Here is a 25,386-nt window from a genome sequence, read left to right on the forward strand (position 1 = left end):
GATAAAAGTCTTGTCGACTATCTAAGTTTTAGGAATAACAAGTAATATCTGGACTTCTAGTTGATGATTTGGTGTCAGAAGTGTCTCTATGAAAGGTGAAGGCCTCTAGATTTTGCTGATTTGAGCTTAATAAAATCTGATCATGTCTTGATGTTGACTGATTTGATGAGGACAGTGCGCTCTGACTCTGCTCAGACTAAAGTGTCATCACTGAACCTTCAATAATGTCCAGTATAGAATATAAAGTCCTGCTGCAGTGGAGACAGAATGAATATTGTGTCTGACTCCATCATGAGCTTGGAGGACTGCATCCATACATCTCTGACATGACTCACATCACTGATTAATAAAGTCATCTGGAATGAAGAAGAAAGCCTTCAGCAGGATCCCAGAGTTCATCAAGAGTCTTTGTGTTCATCTTCAACACCTCCTCCTCCATCAGCTCAATAATGCTTATGTCTGGTGACTGGGCTGGCCAATCCTGGAGCACTCCTTGCTTTCAGGATCTTTGATGTGGAGGCTGAAGTATGAGCAGGAGCGCTATCCTGCTGGAGAATTGTCCCTCTCCTGTGGTTTGTAATGTAATGGGCAGCACAGATGTCTTGATACCTCAGGCTGTTGATGTTGCTGATCTCTCGCACACCCCCATACTGAATAAACCCCAAACCATGACTTCTCCTTCACCAAACTTGACTGATTTCTATGACAATCTTGGTCTATGTTGGTTCCAGTAGGTCTTCTGCAGTATTGCTGATGATCGGGATGCAGTTTGGGGATTTAAGAGACTCTGAACATGGCATGGTTGTTGCTGCCAGACGGGCTGCTCTGAGTATTTCAGAAACTGCTGATCTACTGGGATTTTCACGCACAACCATCTCTAGGGTTTACAGAGAATGCTCCGACAAAGAGGAAATATCCAGTGAGCGGCAGTTCTGTGGGCGCAAATGCCTTGTTGATGGTCAGAGGAGACTGGCCAGACTGGTTCCAGCAACAGTAACTCAAATAAGCACTCGTTACAACCGAGCTCTGCAGAAGAGCATCTCTGAACACACAACACGTCCAACCTTGAGGCGGATGGGCTACAGCAGCAGAAGAGCACACCGGGTGCCGCTCCTGTCAGCTAAGAACAGGAAACTGAGGCTACAATTCACACAGACTCACCAAAACTGGACAATAGAAGATTGGAGAAACGTTGCTGCTCTGATGAGTCTCCATTTCTGCTGACACATTCAGATGCTCGGCTCACAATTTGGCCTCAACAACATGAAAGCATGGATCATCCTGCCTTGTATCAGCGGTTCAGGCTGGTGGTGGTGGTGTAATGGTGTGGGGGAGATTTTCTTTGGCTCCATTAGTACCAATTGAGCATCAACGCCACAGCCTACCTGAGTATTGCTGCTGACCATGTCCATCCCTTTATGAGCACAGTGTCTCCATCTTCTGATGGCTACTTCCAGCAGGATAACGCAGCATGTCGTAAAGCTCAATCATCTCAGACTGCTGAACATGACGATGAGTACTCAAATGGCCTCCACAGTCACCAGAGCTCAATCCAAGAGAGCAGCTTTGGGATGTGGTGGAACGGGAGATTGGCATCATGGATGTGCAGCCGACAAATCTGCAGCAGCTGTGTGATGCTATCATGACAACATGGAGCAAAATCTCTGAGGAAGATTTCCAGTAGCTTGTTGAATCTCTGCCAGCAAGGATTAAAGCAATTCTGAAGGCAAAAGGGGTCCGACCCAGTACTAGTAAGGTGTACCTAATAAAGTGGCCGGTGAGTGTATATTAATATTTTTCTGTTTCACTCTATATTTAGATTTAATGAATTCAATTAAGTCAAGAATCAAGGAGCCTTTCTGATAGAAACAACATCTGTCGGAGAAGCTCCTTGATACTGACTTATTTAGGAAAATGAGTTGTGTTTGAATTGCTTTTATTTTCATATTTGTATATTTTGCCTTTGTATTTAATTATTTGTATGTATTAGTATGTATATGTTTGTATCCATATCAGTTTTAGTGAATTTAATAGTTTCCAAAAGGCAATTTGCAACATATACAGTGTTTTAACACAGATAATAATTTTAATAATAAAACATAAATGTTGTATGGCGCCTTTAAAAGTAGTTTTCTCTAAGTGATTCACAACAAAGTTGACAAAAACACATGTTTTAAAAAATAATAATGAATGAATAAAACAAATAGAGGTCAAACAATACAACTTCAGATGTTGTGATATAGTATCTGACCAGCAGAGGGCAACAGCACACAACTATAATCTGCTGTGCTGTGTGTGTCCAGCAGAGGGCGCTACAGAGCTAATAATAGCACTACAAGACTGAGAACTGTTTACATTGTGTAAGTCACCAGCAGAGGGCGCTGTAGATCCAATGAACACACCAGACAAGAGCAGGGGTTCCCAAACTTTTCAGCCCAAAAGCGACCCCCAAAATAACAATGTCAGTGACTCGCGACCTCCATTTCTCAAGGTGGTTATTCTGTAAATATATAAACGTTGCAGACAAAACTATAGGCAAATAAAAACATGAGCATATTGACAACACAAAACTGCAACAGTCTATTAACCAGATCATGTTTTTTATGGTCAATTATTAATTTGATTACATTTTAATATAAAAATTAAAGGCTGATGGCTAATTTAATTTGCATGTTGTTGTTTCTTTAATGCAACTATTAACCTTCTTCTGTGGGTTATGGTAAAATATGGTCATTCTAACAGTTTAATAAGATTTATTTGAGTTTTGGAAATCACCAAGCGACCCCAACTTTGAGAATCACTGGACAAGAGGACTGTGTTTATACTGTGTGTCAGCAGCAGAGGGCGCTGTTGAGTTATTTTATTCTTTATTTTGTGAATTTAGCTTCAAGCTTGAGGTTTAAATAGCTCCGCTGGCATGTTTGAAGAAGGAAATATTCATTTTAGCATTTGGTTCTGTCAGCATCTGTTGCCATATGCTAAAGTAAATGTGACTGTATGACTGGCGGGAATAATAATTAAATCAAAAGCATACACATTAATGTGTTATTTTATAACAGGCTGTCGGTGGGGTCTTAAAAAGTCTTGTTTTTAGGCCTTAAATGTCTTAAATTTACTGCAATATAATATTAAATCATTTTAAACGGGTCTTTTTTATTAAACAAAAAGATTTAGCAAGTTTTTTTTATTAATTCTATTCACCAATATGGTTTATCTTCCTTACACTGTCTGAAATAAAGGTACGTGAGCTGTCACTGGGGTGGTGCCTTTTCAAAAGGAGCACATTTGTACTTGAAGTTCCCATATTGGTACCTTAAAAGTATATATTAGTACCTAAACATTGAAAGAGGAACACTTTTGTACTTTTTATGTACTAATATGTGCCCTTGAGGTATTAATATGGACATTTTATAATCAAATGTGTACCTTTTGAAAAGGTGCCACCCTAGTGACAGCACGTGTACCTGTATTTCTGAGAGTGTACATTAACATTTTACATTTAATCATTTAGCAGACGCTTTTATCCAAAGCGACTTACAAATGAGGACAAGGAAGCACTTTACACAACTAAGAGCAACAATGAATAAGTGCTATAGGCAAGTTTCAGGTCTGTAAAGTCTAAGAAGGGAAGTATTAGTAGTATTAGTATTTTATTTTATTTTTTATTTTTTGTACAGTTAGTGTGATATTCAGAGAGGCAATTGCAGATTAGGAAGTGAAGTGGAGACTAAATAGTTGAGTTTTTGTCGTTTCTTGAAAGTAGCGAGTGACTCTGCTGTTCTGATGGAGTTAGGGAGTTCATTCCACCAACTGGGCAGATTGAGCGTGAGCGTTCACGAAAGTGATTTCTTCCCTCTTTGGGATGGAACCACGAGGCGACGTTCATTCACAGAACGCAAGTTTCTGGAGGGCACATACATCTGCAGAAGCGAGAGCAGATAAGAAGGAGCAAGGCCAGAAGTCACTTTGTAAGCAAACATCAGAGCTTTGAATTTGATGCGAGCAGCAACTGGCAGCCAGTGCAAACGGATGAGCAGCGGAGTGACATGTGCTCTTTTAGGTTCATTAAAGACCACTTGTGCTGCTGTGTTCTGAAGCAGTTGAAGAGGTTTGATAGAGTTAGCTGGGAGCCCGGCTAGTAGAGAGTTGCAGTAATCCAGTCTGGAGAGAACAAGAGCTTGAACAAGGAGTTGAGCTGCATGTTCAGATAAGAAGGGTCGGATCTTTCTGATGTTATAGAGTGCGAATCTGCACGATCGAGCAGTTCTAGAAATGTGGTCAGAGAAGTTTAGTTGGTCATTAACATTAACATTTGTTTAAAAGTTCATTCATTAATTTTCTTTTCGGCTTAGTCCTTTTATTAATCTGGGGTCGCCACAGCAGAATGAACCGCCAACTTTGTTTTAAAAGTTCATTCATTCACTTTCCTGTTGGCTTAGTCCCTTTATTAAACCGGGGTCGCCACAGTGGAATGAACCGCCAACTTATCCAGCAGGTTTTTAAGCAGCGGATGCCCTCCTAGCCGCAACCCATCACTGGGAAACATCCACACACACACACTCATTCACACACATACATTATGGCCAATTTAGCCTACTCAATTCCCCTACAGCGCATGTGTTTGGACTGTGGGGGAAACTGGAGCACTCGGAGGAAACCCACGGTAACACGGGGAGAACATGCAAACTCCACACAGAAACACCAAGCCGGCACTCGAACCAGCGACCTTTTTGCTGTTCTTGTTTCTACTGCGCCACTGTGTCGCCAGTTTAAAAGTTGAATACGTTTATTTTATTATAGTTTTTACGTGTATCGTTTCAACTAGAGCAGGAGTTCCTGAACTTTTCAGCCGGCGACCCCTCGAATAACAATGGCAGTGACTCACGAGCCCCAAATTCCTCTGAGGGGGTTATAAATGTACAAATGTTGCACACAAATCAGTAGGACTATATAAATACAAGCATAGTGACAACACAAACAAGTGCAAGAGTCTAACAACCATATCATATGTACAGTCTTTTATTCACTTGTTTACTTTAATATTAATCTGGGCGACGCAGTGGTGCAGTAGGTAGTGCTGTCGCTAAATGGTACATTTAGTTGAGGCTAAATGTATTAAATTAAAAAGGCTGACACAGAGCGTGTAACGTTTCGAGCCACGTTACAATGAAGATCCGGGTGGCTCGAAACGTTACAGCTCTGTGTCCGCCTTTTTAATTTAATACGTTTGTATTTTTGGAGCCTTTGGTGTTGCCGCCTTTGATTAACATTTAATAGTACTGTGTTTGTACCATACACCTGATGCATTCTCAGAAAAAATGGTACAATGTTGTACCAAAGAAGGTGCAAACCCTTGTCACTGGGGCAGAACCTTTATATGGAACAGAATTGTACCTTAAGACAAAGAAACAAATTTGTGCCATTGCAGTTTGCACCTTTAAGAACATGATTTATACCATGGGAAACCAAAATGTACCTTCATCAAAGATACACATGTTTTACCAGTTGTTCTGTATTATTGCATTATAGAACTGAATAATTATTGTTTATGAGTTTCTTTAAACACATGCTTTTAAATGATGATTCATGTTTTAATATGGAATTTTTTCATAAATCACTTTGCCTTTCCAGTAATACTTATTTTCATAAATATTGTAATAAAGAAGGAGTTGTCCAACACTTATGTACACTCTCAGAAATAAAGGTACAGGAGCTGTCTCTGGGGCAGTACCTTTTCTAAAGATACATATTAGTACCCAAATGTACCTCTGAAGTACCGTTATGGACCCTTCAGGTACTAATATGTACCGTTTGAAAAGGTACCGCCCCAGTGACAGCTCCTGTACCTTTATTTCTGAGAGTGTACCTTTTCATAAGAACAATTCTGTACCTTCATTTGAGTTGTACCATAAAAGCTACAGAACAGTATCATAAGAGGTCTTTTCTCTACTATATAAGGTACAACTTTTACAAAGGTACAAAACTGGCCCTCAAGGAACATTATTTGTACCACCGTGTACCTTTTTTTCTGAGAGTGTGGAGAAACACATCCAAGAAGAAAAGTACAACCAAAACACTAATAACTTCCCAAATTGTACCATGGTAATACCACATTTGGCGGCTAACTGTAGTATATCAATACTCGTTTCAGATGAAGTCCTTCAGTATTGCTTTTGACTGTAATACATTTTTCCAGAGGTTAATGTTATATGGTATTTATGTACTGTATATCATATAAAAACACCGATTTAAAATTCAATTATTTTCCTTCGGCTTAGTCCCTTATTTATCAGGGGTCACCACAGCAGAATGAACCGCCGATTATTCACGTATTGTTTATCCTGTTACAGAATTATACATTTAATTAAACGTTTTGGATTGATTAATTTGTTCTCCGAGTGTTATTTTCAGTACACACAGTTACAGTACACACAGTCAGTCGCGCGCACTCACGCACGCGCCTCCCGTGCGCATGCGCAGATCCCGCCTGCAGCTCGGTCCGTGGCGGCTGCTGCTGTTTCTGTCCGCGGCACCGAGAATCTCCGTGTTTTTCCGCCGTGATCTCGCCCGCCGCCGTTTATGCGACCGCGCCCGAGCTCCGGGGCCGGTCTGCTCGGTCCGCACTCCCGGTAAGGGCTCGTCTGTGCTCGTCCGCGGGCGTTATGCGCTCAGATGAGGCCTACAGGCTGAAACCGAGCCGCTCTTCCTCATCCGCTCCTCCTCCTCCTCTTCACCGTGATGGCCGATGATCAACAACAACCGCCCGGTGCTCCCGGTGCGTCCCTGCAGAGCCCCGAGGCCACGGCGCTGCAGTACAACAAGATCAAGAATTCCATCTGGTACGATAGTCCGATCTCAAAACACACACATACACAAACACTAGCAGGTACCGTGTGATTTGCGTGCTTGGGGTGTGTGTGTGTTTGTGTGTGTGTGATTGTTTACTCTGCATGTCTGATGTCAGCAGGCCTGGGTCTGATTTCTAACAGCGCTGCATGGTTTCTGTGATGTATTTGTTGTTTGCATGACGTCTGATTTCGGTGCATGGCTTTTGTGATGTCACTGCATGTGCATGCTGATTGCTAATTTGTATGTCTGATTTCGGTTGCACACACCGGAATGGTTTGCGTGCACGCAGTGTGTGATTGTTTACTCTGCATGTCTGATGTAAGCTAGACTGCAGGCCAGGGTCTGATTTCTAACAGTGCTGCATGATTTCTGTGATGCATTCGTTGTTTGCATGACGTCAGATTTCAGTGCATGGCCTTCATGATGTCACTGCATGTGCATTCTGATCGTTAATTTCATGTTTGATTTCGGTTGCACACACACTGCTCCTGGACCGTGTGATTTACGTGCATGCCGTGTGTGTGATTGTTTACTCTGCATGTCTGATGTCAGCTGGAGTGCAGGCCTGGGTCTGATTTGTAACAGGACTGCATCGGATGCATGATTACTGTGATGCATCTGTTGTTTGCATTACATCTGATTTGAGTGCATGAATTCTGTCATGTCATTCTAATTGCTAGTTTCATGCATGATTTTATTGCATGTCTGATTTTCTGATGTCATTGCATTAATTGTTAGCATGGGATATCTTATTACAGTGCATGTTTGATTTCTGTTTAGATGCTTGATTCTTTTTCATGTGTTTGCTTTTATTGAATGATTTCTAAATCATTGCATGATTTTAATATCATTTCCATGATTTCGTTTGATGTCTGATGTATGAAACCATTGCACTGCAATGCACTGCATGGCATGTCTGATTTCAATGCATGTTTGATTTCTGCATTAGATGCATGATTGTTATTGTTTAATTTATTGCATGTTTTTAATTCATGGCATGATCCTAATATAATTTGCATGATTTCATGGTATGTCTGATTTTTCTTGTCATTGCATTGATGTTTGATATCATTGCATGGCATTTGTTGTCAGTATACAATATCTGATTTCAGTGCTTTTTAAAATTCTGTATGAATACAAAACAACTGCATAATTCATAAAGATATGTTTACTTCTATTGCATGATTTCTAATTCATTTTATGATTTTTTTAACTAGTATTTGCATGCATGATTTGGTTGCATGGAGATAATTTCTGTGTTTTTATGTCATTGATGTTTTGCATGGCATAATTTTTTATTTGAAAATGTATTTATTTTTTATAAGTTGCGTGATTTAAAAAAAAAAGTGATGTATGATTTCATTGCATGCGTTTCTATTTTCTGATAGCGTTGCATTGGATGTAATGCTTATTATTTTATTGGATGGATTTTCTGACTCTGTTTTCAAATGCATGTTGCATGATTTGTATGTAACTCTGTCTGATTTTAATTGAATTTGGATGCGTGATGGTCAGTGATTCCAAGGGGATGATTTCTGATGTTATCACGTGGCATGTCTGATTTTAAATGTGTTATGAATGTCTGACTTCATCCTTTGTTTCATATATATATATATATATATATATATATATTTTTTTATGTTGGAGGGTGATTTTACTGCATGGCATTTGTCTTTGATTCATGCAACAAATCATGTCTGATGTCTGATAATATGATTTGAGATGTATGATTTCAATGAATGATGTCTGATTTTGTACAAACTGTCTGATTTCAAATGCATATTAACTGTCTGACTTTTCAATATGCACAGGATATGAGATTTCAGTGCATGTGATTATGTCTGATATTTATGTTGCTAAAATTATTGCTGCGATGTCTGATTTCAGAAGCATGTGTTTTGATTTCAGTGCATCTGATTTCTAATTTGATCAAGTTCTGGATGTCTGATTTTTTAAAGTTAAATTCATTGATTGATTTCAGTGCATAAGGGATGTCTGATTTCACTCCATAGATTGTATATTTTCATTGTATAATTAGGTGTTATGTCTGATTTCAGTTCCAGTAGATACGTGATTTCACTGAATGCAGATGATGTCTGATTTTCTATTATTGCATGGCATATTTGATTTCCAATCATGATTTTAGTGCATGTGATTAAATCTAGTTTATAATTTCACCACATGGCGATGGTGTTTTATTGCTCTTATTTTAATATGTGAATGCATGACATATCTGCTTACAGATGCATGTGATATGATTTCAGCACATGTCTAATTTCTAATATCTGTTGATTGTCTGATTTGATTTTCAGTTGCTGTAATGACATTAGAAACTCCATACAATAAACCAAACAGCAATGACATCAGACAAAACTATCTGAAGTTAAATATCGCATGCAGCCAAATCATGGAATGAAATCAGACATCCTCTATACACTAAAATCAGACTCGCCATTTAGTGCAATCACACATCTCCCTCATGCAGTGAAATCAGACATCTGAATACAAAAAAATTACAAATTTGACACAATCACATGTACTGACTGACATCTGTTTTGGCATGCATTTGAAATCATATGTCAGACATCGTTGATGATGTTATGATGTCATTGCATTAGCATGTCTGAATCTGATGCCATTGCATTAGCATGTCTGATTTACCGTGTTTAATTTCTGATGTGCTAATATAATAGCATGTTTGATTTCTGATGTCATTGCTGTTGCATGTGTGATTTCTAATGTCATTGCATTAGGATGTCTGATTTAGCTTGTCTGATTTCTGTGTTATTTAGTGTGTCTGATTTATAATGTGCTTTTAGCATCTGATTTCTGATGTTTTTGCAGTAGTGTCTTATTCTGTCATTTCATAAGCATGTCTGAATCTGATGTTATTGCATTAGCATGCCTGATTTAGCCTGTCTGATTTTGATGTGCTAATAGAATGTCTGATTTAACATGCCTGATGTAAAATGCCTGATTTCTAATGTGCTAATAGCATGTCTGATTTCGGATGTGCTAATAGAATGTCTGATTTCTGATGTCATTGCATCAGCATGTCTGATTTTTGATGTGCGAATATCATGTCTGATTTAGCATGTTTAATTTCTGATGTGTGAAAATCTTGTCTGATTTAGCATGTCTGATTTCCGATGTACTAATAGCATGTGCTAATAGCTTGGCTGATTTAGCATGTTTAATTTCAGATGTCATTACATTTGCCAGTCTGAATCTGATGTCATTGCATTAGCATGTCTGATTTAGCATGTTTAATTTCTGATATGCGAATATCATGTCTGATTTAACATGTCTGATTTCTGATGTGCTAATAGCATGTCTGATTTCTGATTTGCTAATTGCATGTCTGATTTCTGATGTACTAATAGCACGTCTGATTTCTGATGTACTAATAGCATGTCTGATTTAGCATGTCTAATTTCAGATGTCATTACATTTGCCAGTCTGAATCTGATGTCATGCATTAGCATGTCTGATTTAGCATGTTTAATTTCTGATGTGCGAATATCATGTCTGATTTAGCATGTCTGATTTCTGATGTGCTAATAGCATGTCTGATTTCTGATGTGCTGATAGCATGTCTGATTTAGCATGAATAATTTCTGATGTGCGAATATCATGTCTGATTTAACATGTCTGATTTCTGATGTGCTAATAGCATGTCTGATTTCTGATGTGCTAATAGCATGTCTGATTTAGCATGTTTAATTTCTGATGTGCGAATATCATGTCTGATTGAACATGTCTGATTTCTAATGTGCTAATAGCATGTCTGATTTCTGATGTGCTAATAGCATGTCTGATTTAGCATGTTTAATTTCTGATGTGCGAATATCATGTCTGATTGAACATGTCTGATTTCCATTGTGCTAATATCATGTCTGATTTCTGATGTGCTAATTGGATGTCTGATTTAGCATGTGGAATTTCAGACGTCATTACTTTTGTTGGTCTGAATCTGATGTCATTGCATTAGCATGTCTGATTTAGCATGTCTGATAGCTGGTGTCATTGCTTTAGTATGTCTGATTTAGCATGTTTGACTTCTGATGTGCTAATAGTATGTCTGATTTCCGATGTCATTGCATTGGCATGTCTGATTTCTAATGTGCTAATAGCATGATGTCTGATTTCTGATGTCATTAGCCATGGGTTCTCTGTGATTGCATGCATGAATTCAATGCTGTTCCTCAAACCCCTAATAAAGTCTGTTCTTCTTCTTTACAGCAAATCTGTACAATCAAAAGTGGAGAGTATATTGGTGAGTTTCTCATCTCTTCATTATGTTTTCTTTAGCAGACGGTGTGCTTGTTTATAATGCAGATGCACTGAATATTAAAGTTGCAGTGTTGCTTGATGAGCATACAGTTCTAATAGATGGAAGAATTATATATATTATCTATAGGTGCATGCAACTGTTCACTGATTATTGGTGTTTTATTATAGAGCTTTTTAATACAAACAAAACACGCTACATGAAAGATATCTACATTCATTTTATGACTTCATGACTGATCATGACCGTTTCCTCACAGCAAGAAGGTCGCTAGTTCGAGTCCCGGCTGGGTCAGTGTGTGTTTCTGTGTGGAGTTTGCATGTTCTCCCTGTGTTGGCGTGGGTTTCCTCCGGGTGCTCCGGTTTCCCCCACAGTCCAAACACGTGCGCTATAGGGGACCTGATCAACTAAATTGGTCGTTGTGTGTGTGTGCGTGTGTGTGTGTTCTTGAGTGAGTGCATGGGTGTTTCCCAGTACTGGGTTGCAGCTGGATGGGCATCCGCTGTGTAAAACATCTTGGAATAGTTGGCGGTTCATTCCGCTGCAGCAACCCCTGATGAATAAGGGACTAAGCCGAAGGAAAATGAATGAATGAAACGCACAGTTAAAGCACCTGTTGCTGCTGTACAGCCAATCAGACTTGATAAGGGCTCCATCAGATGTGATATTGTATCATCAGTAACTGCATTGATTAATAAAGCAGAAGGACTGATATTGGCAGCAGTAAGCAGATGCGTTTATAAGCTCTTCTTGTCTATTTTATTGGCTGTTGATCCTCTCCCCATTCATGAGTGCCGTTTCTCCTAGCAACACACAGTCCAATAGAATAAGGCGCAGTGAGAGGAATTCATTCTCTCCAGCCAATGGGAATGCCTGGTGGGCGGTGCTAAGTGTCAGCGTGTTTACTGTCAGGGTTTACATGGCAACCAGAGGAGAGCAGAGCTGGTGTGCATTTCTGCTGAGGGCACTCAGAAGACAGCACATGAGCAGATCTGCTGTAATGCAGACTTTTATCATGGCATTTAGGTTTGAAATTGAGACATATTAAAACAAAATCAATTTCATTTTCTGATTATTTTTATAACAAAATTAGTTTAAAAATACATCATATTTTGAGTTTTTTAAGGTAAAGTTACTGATTAATTTAATATAAGGTAAATTGATTCATTAAATAAAAAAATATTGAATAAAATAAAGTGTCATATTTTACTTCTTTTGAATGTTATTGTGCATAATCAGAATTTAATTTATTTAGTTATATTAATTTTGAGCTGTAAATAAAAATTACTGCCAAAAAATCATGTTTTTTTATTTATAAGAAATATTCATCATAATAAAACATGAAGTTTCATGGAAAAGTAGGTTGCAGGTTGCATCTTTTTTTTTTTTTTGCATTTTATTTTCATTTAAAATGGGTTAATTGTGTAATATTAATTAATTGTGACTTTACTTTGCTTCATAATACCCAGATTATGCATTTTCAAATTTTTATTTGCATAAAAAGTTGTAAATTCTAAAGTTGCAACAGAAATGTTGATCATTTGTAGAATTAAAAACCAAATCTTGTCTTTCTGTTACACGTTTTACACACAATTATACATGTCTACTGTACAAAATGCTTGAAATGCTGTAATTATTCTTCAGGAAAGTCTTGTATGGGTAAAATAACTCAATATGTTTCACAATCTATATTGAAAACACCATATTAATAATGCATGCAAATATTAAGTACACTATTTACAATTAATCACAATACAGTGCACCTATAATGTATATTTATAAATTCAATCAGTTTAATCCATTTTGGAATAAGGTTGTAACATATACAAATGTAAAAAAGGTGAAGTGCTATCAATACTTTCCGGATGCACTGTATATACCTGATGTTTAACACATTTACTGTATTTTTTACCTCTGCATTACTGTATTGTTTAATGCTAAACTTATGACTCCAAATATATTTGTGTTGTTCCTGCATACAGCAAGATGTGGAGAAGTTTACAGATATCGAAAAGCTCTACCTCTACCTTAAGTTGCCTTCTGGTCCCAGTGGTGGCAATGACAAAAGGTACAAATCAGTTACTATATATATGCTAATTATTAATTTCCATATCCCCCTCCCCTCCTTTTATGATTTGAATACATCACAAGTCATGATTCTGTGCTTTTGCGATATCAAACGCACTCACAGCATATATATGTCTGATGTTTATGACCCACTCATGTTTGCGTTCAGTGAAACATGAATATCTGCTGATTTTTCTTGCGTTTATTGTGGCGTTGAGCTAATCATTTCACCATTTGCATAGATTTTTTGTGTAAATTATGACATTGCAGTACCAGGCTTCTTATGTTTCATCATTTGTTTCCCCTTATCTGTCCATCATGTCAACCCCTCTTCCCCAACATGATGTCCAATAGAACTGAGAATCAGAGGGGCTCTGCAAGTCCTGCATTATGGTACTACAACTTTAACTATATTAACGGGAAAACATTTATACAGGACTAAGAAACGTACACACAGTGGGCCTCATTCATGAAACATACGGAAATGTGTGGGAAGCAGTTCTGTGTGATACAGATCCAACCGGAAACTCTGTAAATCAATTCGCAAACATCAGATTTTACTATTAACTCATTCGTAAATGGGGATCGATTTCACGCTAATTTACTCATTCAAATTTGATACGTTTATGTTAATGAATTCAAGTCGTTTGTAAATCAGGAATGATTTCACACCAATTAACTAATTTAAATTTGATACATTACTGCTAATGAATTCCAGTCATTCGTAAACAAGGAACGATTTCACGCTAATATACTGTAACATGCTAATGAATTCAAGTCGTTCGTAAATAAGGAATGATTTCACACCAATTAACTAATTTAAATTTGATACATTACTGCTAATGAATTTCAGTCATTCGTAAATGTGGAACGATTTCACACTAGTTTACTAATTCAAATTTAATTTATTTATGCTAATGAATTCCAGTCATTCGTAAACAAGGAACGATTTCACGCTAATATACTAATTTAAATTTCATACGTTTATGCTAATAAATTCTAGTCATTCGTAAATAAGGAACGATTTCACGTTAATTTACATATTCAAATTTGATTTGTTTATGCTGATGAATTGCAGTCATTCGTAAATGAGGAACGATTTCACGCGAATTTACTAATTCAAGTTTGATACATTTATGCTAATTACTTCCAGTCATTCGTAAATAAGGAACGACTTCACGCTAATTTACTAATTCAAGTTTGAAAAGTTTATGCTAATGAATTCCAGTCGATTGTAAATAAGGAACGATTTTGTGCTAATTTACTAATTAAAATTTGATATGTTTATGTTAATGAATTCCAGTTGTTTGTAAATAAGGAACGATTTCACGCTAATTTACTGATTTAGATTTGATACGTTTATGCTAATGAACGAATTCCAGTCATTCGTAAACAAGGAACGATTGCACGTTAATTCAGTAATTCAGATTTCATAATTAAATGTTATGCTAATAAATGAGTTTCCATCATTCGTAAATAAGGAACGATTGCACGCTAATTTACTAATTCAAATTTAATACATTTATGCAAATGAATGAATTCTAGTCATATGTAAATAAGCCAAATTTGCACTGATTCAGATTTGATACTTAATTGTTTATGCTAATAAGTAAATTCCACTCATTTGTAGATGAGGTACGATTGCGTGCTAATTCACTAATTCAGATTTTTATACTTCGCTAATTCATTTTTGATACTTAAACATTTTTGCTAATAGATGAATCCCAGTCATTCGAAAATAAGGCATGATTGCACGCTAATTCAGTTTTGATACCTTAACATTTATGCTAATGAATGAATTCTAGTCATTCCTAAATAAGGCAAGCTTGCACGTTAATTTAAACGTTTATGCTAATGAATGAATTTCAGTCACTCGTAAATAAGGTAGGATTGCATTCTAATTCAATGATTCAGATTTGATACTTCCCTAATTAAATAAATTTGATACTCAAACGTTTACTCATGATTGAATTCCAGTCATTAGTAAACAAGGCACGATTGTGTGCTAATACACTAATTTAGATTTGAAACTTTGCTAATTCAGATTTGAAAACGTTTATGCTAATGAATAAATCTGAGTCATTCGTAAATAAGATGTGACTTCAGGCTCATTTACATTAGAATAAGCCCCGCCTATAAATTGCTAAATAGTAAATAGATTCGTAATACAGATCTTACTAAAATCTCTTCTCAAGATTCATAAATTCGTTAACAAATTTGACAGTTAAACATTAATGTTAATGAATTCCTGTAATTCGGAAATAAGGCATGAGTGCGCACTCTTTCACATTAGATAATTCGCACATATAAATTACAACTACGTAAGTTTTGTAACCAGGAACGCAGTGGAATATACTTGACTCCTTTCCAAGATAAGGTTCCAATATATATATCATAAATGTAGTCAAAAGTTATATGCCTAACAATAAACATACAATAACGACTTCATACTAATTTCGGAAATAAGGCATGAGTGCACTCTCTTTCACATTAGCATAATTCGCACATATAAATTACAACTACATAAGTTACGTGTCCAGGAACGCAGTGGAATATACTTGACTGCTTTCCAAGACAACGTTCCAATATATATGTATATCATAAATGTAGTCAAAAGTGATTTGCCTAACATTAAACATTCAATAACGACTTCATACTAATTTCAAATTAGAAAAATTTATGTTAATGACTTCCAGTCATTCGTAAATAAGGAACAATTTCGCGCTAATAATATACATGCATTACAAAATAAACATTCAATAAGGTGTCCACTGATGCATCTTCTATAAATATCCAGCAGGTGGTGCCCGAGTATGCTTTTGGTGGGAATTATGTTGCTAATAAATGAATTACTAGTGTCTTATGAAGAATATTACTAGATACTGCAAGTCATCTCCTTTGTTGTACAGTCATCGTACCTTTGTTGTACAGTCATCGTACAAGTACTGTACCACGTACTTTACGACAAACGTACTGTTCGATACAAGTACTGTACTTTTAGACAGAATTATCCAAATTTGCAGTTATCCAACCTCAGCTTAATGAAATCCATTTACACAGATTTGCATGTGGTCGGCATCAGGTGCAAATTTGCTTATTTAACAACTTACATTTTAAAAAATACGAACACTTTCTTGAGAACCGAAAATTAACATCAAAACAGCTTTACGAACAATTTAGAGAAATCTTCGCTCTGCTCATGTTTCATGAATGAGGCCCATTGTCTGGTGCACCAACATCACTAGTTCAGGCCTTTCTTTTTCTCTGCTTTCCAAATAGTGACCAGAATTCCATGTCGTCCAGTCGGACTCAACAAATGTACGCGTTTAACTGGATCCGAAATCATCTGGAAGAGCACCCGGAAACCTCACTGCCAAAACAAGAGGTGTACGATGAATACAAGTGAGTGCTTGGACACGGCTCTGAAACACAACGGGCAGAAATTGAGTTGCTTGTACTCATCGGTTGTTTTCATGCTGTGTTGCAGGAGTTATTGCGACAATCTGGGCTACCATCCTTTAAGCGCAGCTGATTTTGGAAAGATCATGAAAAACGTTTTTCCGAATATGAAGGCACGGCGTTTGGGCATGAGGGGGAAATCAAAATATCCTTTTCTGTGGTCAATTCTGACACATTTACATATGCAAATGTTTGTATGCATTGTTCAAATGTCATAAGATGTGTTTTTGTCCTTTACAATGCATCACATACTGCTACAGTGGGCTGAGGAAAAAAGCATTTGTGCACATGCCGTCGCTCCCTAACCTGGACTTACACAAATCAGGGGATGGGGTCAGTGTTCTGCTCCTGCTGAATCAAAAACAAGAGATTTCTATCAGTTTTCAGTGTTGTTATTACATTTGTACACTATGCATTATTGATAAGAAGATCCCCGTCTTATCTCTTTGCACTTCTTTAGTGTGAATTGTTGGAGTCGGCAGGACAGTCTCCTAGTGCGGAGGATGAGATGCGCTCTGCAGCCTGCGGTCTGGTTTGCGAATGGGCTCAGAAGGTTTTGAGCCGCCAGTTTGACAGTGTGGAGGAACTGGCACGCTTTCTTCTCAACAGTCATTATATAGGCACTAAGTCCATGGCAGCTCTTACTGTTATGACTGGAACCCCAACAGGCAAGTGTAAAAAATTACCTACATCAGGGGTGCCCAAACCTATTGCTGGAGCACAGATTTGCTCCTGTCCTAAATACACACAGCATAAAACAAATACAAATATTACAAATGTAAGCTTTAGTTGAGCAGCTTACAGTGAGGCTCAATCGTCAGCGATGCTTGCTCCTATTTGTGTCATCAATCTGGCAACCTGCGAGTTCGTCGAGTGGTCAGATGAGTGACCGGGTGAAAAAACCTGTTCAATATTTTGTCAGTCCTGCATACTGCACCCTTTAAGATAGTTATCAAGCTCTCAATAGAAAGTTCTAGGCTTATAAGTAGGCAAAGTACAAATTTGAATGGTGTCGGACCTTCAGGAGTAGAATTGGGCACCCTTGACCTACTTTATGTACGATTAGACTGAACAACAGATTTTTCCGAAGTCTATGTTAATTTTTTTTTAATATGTTTGATAAATAATGACAGGTATGAAAACCCCAACGCCAGCTTCTGCTTTTGTGCCAACTGCTGAAGCCAACTCATTCCAGCCCCAAGTGAAGACCCTTCCTTCACCTTCTGTCGACGCCAAACAGCAGCTGCAGCGGAAGATCCAGAAGAAACAGCAGGAGCAGAAACTCACTTCTCCATTGCCCATGGATGCCCAGGCCAGAAGGGCAGAGGCGGGTACACCTGTACCTGGATCTAGCTTGACTTCTTCAAGTCCTGCACTGCTGTCCCCTCAACCAACCATAGGAATTGTTGTCGCTGCTGTTCCGAGTCCTATCACGGTAAGGAGATTCTGGTTTGAAAACCCTGCTTTAATATGTAATATAATATACTAAATGTACTGCTTTAAATTTAACCTTGATGGATGGACAATTGTTTGAACTAGTGTTTTGTTTTGTAGGTTCAGAGAAACCGTCAACTGATGACCTCCCCAAGTCCTGTTGGAGCAGCGGAAGGAAAAGTTGTTCCCGTTAACTTCCAGGTCGTGACACAACCTGTTAAGCAGTCCCCGAAAACACCCCAGAATATCCCTGCCAGCCCAGTTGGTGACCGGTTGGCCAGACACCGATATGCCCAGATTTTACCTAAACCTTCTGCCACAAGCGCCATTGCACTCCGTTCGCCCCCAACACTCCTCATCACCAACAGCCCAATTAAGACAGTGATGCCCACGCCCCATGTAAGTTCTGTAAATGTGGTCAAGATGACTGCAATATCACTTGCACCTAATAGCAGTAGTACTACTACCCCGTTACGACCTGCCTCAACCGGAATCAGTAGTACAGCCTCCCTGGAAGAATCTAACCAAGCTCAGAATGGGGCGTCTGTCATGTCATCTGGACTTGGGAAAGCTGGGCGTCTTTCTTCAAACCCAACCATATCAGCACCCACCGCTACCAGTGAGGTGAAAGTAACATTTGAAGCTGTGAATGACTCGGCTACCGCTGCTGATAAACAAAGCACTGCATCAGGGGCAAGTACAGGACTAAAGAACGAAAGAGCCACTAAATTCAGGGCTTCCAGTGAACCTTCTCTTCTTATTAAGGCGTCCCCTGTGCCTGAGAGAGTGACAAGGGCCAAGAGTGACTCTACAGCCCCTTCAAGTACAATCATGGGGGCTCTTGCCCCAAGCAGCAATAATAACAACAACGATCAACAGGAAAGTACTTTGTATTTAACTGTTACTAGCCAGAATGTAGACGCCGAATTGTCATCCATTTGTGCGGTGGCAACTGCAAGCACTTCTAAAGATGCTGTGCTTGGTTCAAAAAGCCCTCGAAAACGCTCTGCATCTGTTTTGGAAACCCATACAATCCCAGTTAAAAGAGTATTCATTTCCCAGCAGCCATTGGATGTTAGCAGTAATGCCAAGCCTGGTCTTGTAATAGCAGCTAAAAGGATCCAGAGACCTGGCACCCCGGCAAGACCAGAGAGCGCTCCATGCAAAGTCACACTTAAACATAGTAGCTCTCTTCCGACTCAAATCTTGGCTCTCTCTGATACTCCCATTGGAGTTCTGGACACCTCTCAGACTGTTAATGCTCAGAGCACTACGCAGATGGAGAATGACGTTGCTGATATTAGCTCGGACGAAATGGCTTCTGGTAATAGCACAGTTTTACTCCAGCAAATCCCAAGCCACCAACAAATAAGCAGTGCCGTTTCTCAGGAGGTATCTGCGGTAAGCGAGCTGAAGAGCTCACTGCAGGACTACTCGCAACAGATTCAAGCAGAACACAAGCAGATCGCAGCTAACCCATTGCCAATGATGACCCAAGCATCTGAGACCTCCAGTCAGCTCACCCTTCAGCAGGACATTGTTGATTTTGCAGGATCCCAAGCTAGCATTGACTATTTCCCCTTCAATGATGATGATATGACCCAGGATAGTATTGTTGAAGAGCTTGTACAGATGGAGGAACAGATGAAGTTGAATAGCAGCTTGCAGTCCTACCTAAATTGTGTGGATATATCCATACAAGGTCAAGCCACAGTTGGCCAAGGAGCGATTCTGTCACCCCATCAGACAAATACACAGTTCTATCATTCCTCTCACAGTAGCACCACGCCAGTCCACACACCAACTCCGACACCTACACCAACACCTACTCCTACTCCAACTCCTACCTCCGAAATGCTACCAGGGGGTCATAGCTTGACCAGAGAAAGCCCTTGTTCCCGAATGGCAACTGTTACACCAGTGGACAGCATCTTAGGTGGGCGCCATACACCTATCAGCACTCCACTGTCAAACTGCAGCAGCAGCGTTCCTCCAAGCCCCATTGAATGTCGCAATCCATTTGCATTTACCCCTATCAACTCCAGTATAACTGGCTATCATGATGGTAGCGTTGTATCCAGCAGTCCAGTGAAACCCATGCAGAGGCCAATGGCCACCCACCCAGATAAAGCCAAGCTGGAGTGGATTAACAACAGGTACAACAGCACTGCAGGGTCTCCTGTTATCTCCACCAACTCCACTATTGGCATTCTGCCCAGTTACCAAGACCTGGTTGAGGACCACTTTCGCAAACCACACGCCTTTGCCATTCCAGGCCAAACCCTCCAGTCTCAGTCAAGGCATCAGGATGGAAACTTGGGAAGGCTGGCAACTGTTTCTCCCGTGCAACAAGGACAGCAAACCACCATTAGTAGCAAGCAGGAAAGTTTTGCAGTCCCAGCTCCATTAGACAATAAAGGGGCAGGAAGCACAACTGCATCTGGAGGTGGAACATTCCGGTGTCGCAGCGTTAGCCCGGCAGTTCGCCAGCGCAACCTTAGTGGCACCACTGCACAAACAGTCACCACCGCCCCACGGTCTGTTGTTTCTCCCTTTAACTGCCCCCTGACATCTGAGGTCCTGAATATTCTGTCCAACAGCCAGTCTGTGGTCAGTGCCAGCAGCTTGGCCCAGAGGAGTCAATCGGTGCCACTAAACATCATGATGCAGTCTGAACTGCTGCCCGTCAGTCACCAGGCACAGCAAAGCAATAGTGCCAAGATCACCACCGTGCTCCTCAGCAAAATGGACACCGATGGAGACGATGCAGTACGAGGGCTTGGTGTAAATAACCTGCCGGCCAACTACACAGCGCGGATGAACTTAACCCAGATCTTGGAAACAACACAAGGCTTTCCTGTAGGCCCAAATTCTCAAAACCAGCAGCTCCCTCTGGACTCGAGCCCTTCGCCTTTTGACTTCCAGAAGACAGGTTACCTCATGAGCACGGGGGAAGAGCAAGTCGCCTTCTCCAGTGGTGAGACCCAAGCACAATCAGGCCCAGGACTGCAACCAACAGAAGAGCAGCTTGAGCTCCAAGAACCACAGCTAGAGCTGCAAGATCAACAGCTGCAACTCCAGAATCAACAACTGCAGCTTCCAGATCAGCAGTTGCAACTGCAGGAGCAACAGCTGCAACTCCAGAGTCAACAACTGCAGCTTCCAGATCAGCAATTACAACTGCAGGAGCAAGAGCTGCATCTTCAAGACCAACAATTGCAACTACAGGACCAGCAGTTGCAGTTGTCGGACCAACAGCAGTTACAAAATGATCCCCAGCAGCACTTGTTGCCCCAGACCTCACAACAGGTTGTGGATCAGGAGCAGCAGGAGCAACTGGACTTCAACACTACTGTCAAGGATCTTCTGGGGGAGGACAGCCTCAATCCCAGCTCGCAACTGGTCGGACAGGTGGCTTCAGAACTCAGTGCTGTCGCCTCTGACTTTTCTAGCGATATCCGCTTAACTTCAGACCTTACTAGTAGCATTAACGACCTGAACACTTTGGACCCCAACTTGCTGTTTGACCCCAGTCAACAGCAGGACCAATATGAAGACGCCACACTGGAAGAACTTAAGAACGATCCTCTGTTTCAGCAGATTTGCAGCGATACTGTGAACTCTGCTGGTTTTGATTGGCTGGAGAATAAAGACCAGCCAACAGTGGAAATGTTGGGATAATATTAATTCCTGATCCTTTTACTGTCGATGTTTCTGTCGTCGTTGTTGGTAATATTTATGGTTTCCGTTCAATGTTTCTTTTTTTTTTTTTTGTATTGCGATGTTTTGTGTATCCTAAAATATTGAATGACGTGTCTGTTCAGCAAAAATCTGGACGCTTTGGACTGTCCAGTGTGAAGTGCCAGTCTGAGGCTGAATTTTTTACAGTCGTTTTACTTGTATTCTTGTCGTATGATTTCAGAGATCATTCCAGTCATTTCTCCCCATGTAGTGGTAGATGGTCGAATATTTCTTCGGGTTCCAACTGGTAGACAAGTACATCATCTGGTGCACAAGCTTAGCTTGATTTAACATTTTTCCACTAGAATCATAGTGGACCTGCATGCATATTTTGCTCCTGTATTTCAACAAAATGCAATATTCCAAGTGACAAATCATTGACTCTGAGGAAACACCTTTTCAAGTATCTTTGGAATTGCGAGTTTGGTAGGAGTGTACCCAAATATCGGCAAAGCTGAAATATCGCATTTACATATCCTAAACCAGTCAGTTCAATGAACTGCGGAGATTTTAGGTGCTACTTGGTGCTGAATCGCATTTACATCAGCTGTCATTTGTTTTGTCAAAGTGATTTCGGGGAAAAAGCTATTTAAGGCCATAATACTCGTACTGTTAAATCCAAACTATTGGGGAGGGATGAGATCTTTGCTATCAATTTTTTTGGGGCGGGGAGGGCTGAAGCGAAGACTCGTCTGCCTTATTTCCAGAGTCTAAGGCCTTATTTTCCACCTCATACAAGGCTTCAAGAATTTCTTAAAAGGTCAAACTTGGTGCACTTAAAAAAACAATGTTTTTGTTGCGATTAAGCCACTTTGTAGGTTTCCGCACCTTGTTTAGCGCATCATTTCAAACCGATAGTCGCAATGGTATGGTGATGGCTAGATATATATATCTATAAATATATAAACAACAACCTGTGTAGTTTCTCCGGCCTTAACTCCATACCAAAGAGAAGCTGTCGAAGAACAAAAGATGCGGTTTCCATCTGAAAGGGATTTTTTTTAGGGACGCCACAGTGTTCGTTTTCATTTTGTTAGGCAAGTAGTAGTATTTGTGTAAATTGTGTATACGGCGGATGTACAGGTGGATGGGGGGAGCATGTTGTACAAGTTCAAGGTAGTGCGACATTTGTACAAAGGACATAGTGGTCATCATGAGATTTCCATTTTATCGAGACGCTAACGGTAGGTAGATTCGAGTGCCCTTAAGAAAACATTGAAGAAAACGCCAGCACGATATTTCGCTTGTTCCGTTTCTGGCTTTCCGTGATGTGCTAGTAAGTAAACGCTGTCTGTTGGATCTGTAGCTTGCTAATGTACCATTTTTCTTAGGTTCTGCGTACGCAGATGTGACGTGTACATGGAGAGAGGATAACATAGCATGGATGTATGGAGAAATTAGATAACGAATTTTTAGCTAGATGTTGTGTGCAGAGACGAATCAGAGGAGCAGAAGACACTGGAAACGGTTTGACATTCAGACACAAACGTTCATCGTATTGCACTAAAAAGTTTGTTTGTGTTATTTTAGGAAACAATTGGTGCCCACGTTACTAAAGACAATAAATGGGGAATTATTATTCGCGCTAGGAAACGATTGCCTTGTGTAGCAATGAGCTCTAATCTCAATGAGATCCGCGTTGTACGACTTCTCGTACCTGAGAAGAAAATATGAACCTATGAGATTGAAAACAAGCCGACATGCTTCACCGTGTTGAAATCGACTGTATGTGCGCATGTATCTATGGTAGTATTCGTTGTGACACTCCTTTAGCCAATCCGAGCGGGACGAGAAGTAGTTCTTCAAAAGCTATATGCATTTTAAGATGTTTACTAAGTTAAGTGTTTCTGTTGATGAATGTTTCTTTCTTTTTTGATATATATATAAATATAAATATATATGAGAAAACGCCTATGTGAAGAAAGCTGTACATATTTTTTATGTTATGAAGGCACTGATCAATTCTGTTTTTTAATTTCCAGTCCTCTTTTGATACGCAGGGATGGCGGTGGTCTGTAGGTTTGAGCCTCTGATGTGCTGTTTATCTGCTCCATGTGGACAGTAGCTTGTTAATATTGCAAAAGCGTTTCAGCGATGTTTCGTTCTTTTCTTTTTGTTTTTCCAATGGAAAGTACTCGCAGGTGAGATTTTTTAAGTGGTTTTAAAAGCCAATAAACATTTTTTAAACAACACTGTGTGTGTGTGTGTGTGTGTGTGTGTGTGTGTGTGTGTGTGTGTGTGTGTGTGTGTGTGTGTGTGTGTGTGTGTGTGTGTGTGTGTGTGTGTGTGTGTGTGTGTGTGTGTGTGTGTGTGTGAGAGAGAGAGTATTGGCACCCTCTGGTGGCTGACACTGCAGCAGAAAGCAAAGCATGATGGGATCCCAGAAAACAGCAGCGTTCTTCACTATAACATGTATTTAAACCCACCTGGAGAAATAATTTCTCTACAAACTGAGATCAGACATCAGTTCAGGAAAGCATTTGTGTCTTTTTTTTGTTGTTGTTTTATTACACATTTTAAATGTGTTTTAATAATTACCCTATTAATGCAGCAATTTGGTTGAATTTAATTTTCAAGTCAGTCCTTTATTCCCTCTTTCTTTTCTCTGTCTCAATTTAAGTCAATAATTGCTTTATTGGCATGACATATGTATGGCCAAAGCATTTATAAAGTTTACATTATAAAGAACACACACACACACACATATATATATATATATATATATATATATATATATAAATACACGGTTGAAGTCAGAATTATTCGCCCCCCTTTGAATTATTTTTTTCTTTTTTAAATATTTCTCAAATTATGTTAAGCAGAGCAAGGAAATGTTCACAGTATGTCTGATAATATTATTTCTTTTGGAGAAAGTCTTATTTGTTTTATTTCAGCTAGAATAAAAGCAGTTTTTCATTTTTTAAAGACCATTTTTAGGTAAATATTATTAGCCCCTTTAAGCTATTTTGATGTACTAAATGATGTATTAAATTAAAAATAGTAAGTAAATGTGACAAACATTGCTAAAAATCATGGAATATGGATTTAATTGTGCGCGTGTGTACATTTCTTATATATATATAAGTTTATATATATGTTTTGTAGACTATCGAATAAAATATATAGCTTCAAAAGGCTAATAATATTTACCTTAAAATGGTGTTTAAAAAATTAAAAACTGCTTTTATTCAAGCTGAAATAAAACAAATCAGACTTTCTCCAGAAGAACAAATATTATCAGACATACTGTGAACATTTCCTGAATCTGTTCAACATCATTTGGGAAATATTTAAAAAAAAAAAAAGAAGAAGAAAAATTCAAAGGGGGCGAATAATTCTGCCACACACAATGGATTGAAAACATTAGAATAGAAAACAAGCATAGATGTTTATGAATTTGTATTTAGTATATATTAATAAATATTTATTTAGCTTATATAAATATAATTTAAATTAGATTAATTTACTATATATACAGTTGAAGTCAGAATTATTCACCCCCTTTGAATTATTTTCTCTTTTTTTAAATATTTCACAAATGATGT

General features: G+C 39.0%; 1 protein-coding gene across 3 annotated transcripts in view; it reads left to right on the top strand.

Annotated features, from left to right (window-relative positions):
• The window catches only part of rfx7b (regulatory factor X7b), a 30,793-nt gene extending 6,760 nt beyond the window's left edge, over nucleotides 1-24,033 (top strand). Inside the window, exons 1-10 of one of the 3 annotated variants that reach the window (XM_087311337.1) lie at nucleotides 6,477-6,839; nucleotides 11,092-11,125; nucleotides 13,123-13,208; nucleotides 13,562-13,600; nucleotides 16,487-16,609; nucleotides 16,695-16,811; nucleotides 16,915-16,999; nucleotides 17,127-17,334; nucleotides 17,800-18,101; nucleotides 18,221-24,033. In XM_087311337.1, the coding sequence (XP_087167463.1) occupies nucleotides 6,739-6,839; nucleotides 11,092-11,125; nucleotides 13,123-13,208; nucleotides 13,562-13,600; nucleotides 16,487-16,609; nucleotides 16,695-16,811; nucleotides 16,915-16,999; nucleotides 17,127-17,334; nucleotides 17,800-18,101; nucleotides 18,221-21,781 (4,656 nt within the window). In that variant the 5' untranslated portion in view covers nucleotides 6,477-6,738 and the 3' untranslated portion in view covers nucleotides 21,782-24,033. Of the gene's footprint in view, nucleotides 1-6,476; nucleotides 6,840-11,091; nucleotides 11,126-13,122; nucleotides 13,209-13,561; nucleotides 13,601-16,486; nucleotides 16,610-16,694; nucleotides 16,812-16,914; nucleotides 17,000-17,126; nucleotides 17,335-17,799; nucleotides 18,102-18,220 lie in introns of those variants that run through there. The other 2 variants (XM_087311339.1, XM_087311338.1) reach the window with 2 other exon arrangements.
• Nucleotides 24,034-25,386: the final 1,353 nt, after the last annotated feature.

The sequence above is a fragment of the Danio rerio genome, chromosome 25 (assembly GCF_052040795.2).
Source record: "Danio rerio strain M-AB ecotype USA chromosome 25, GRCz13ab, whole genome shotgun sequence".
In the NCBI taxonomy this organism is placed as follows: Eukaryota; Metazoa; Chordata; class Actinopteri; order Cypriniformes; family Danionidae; genus Danio; species Danio rerio.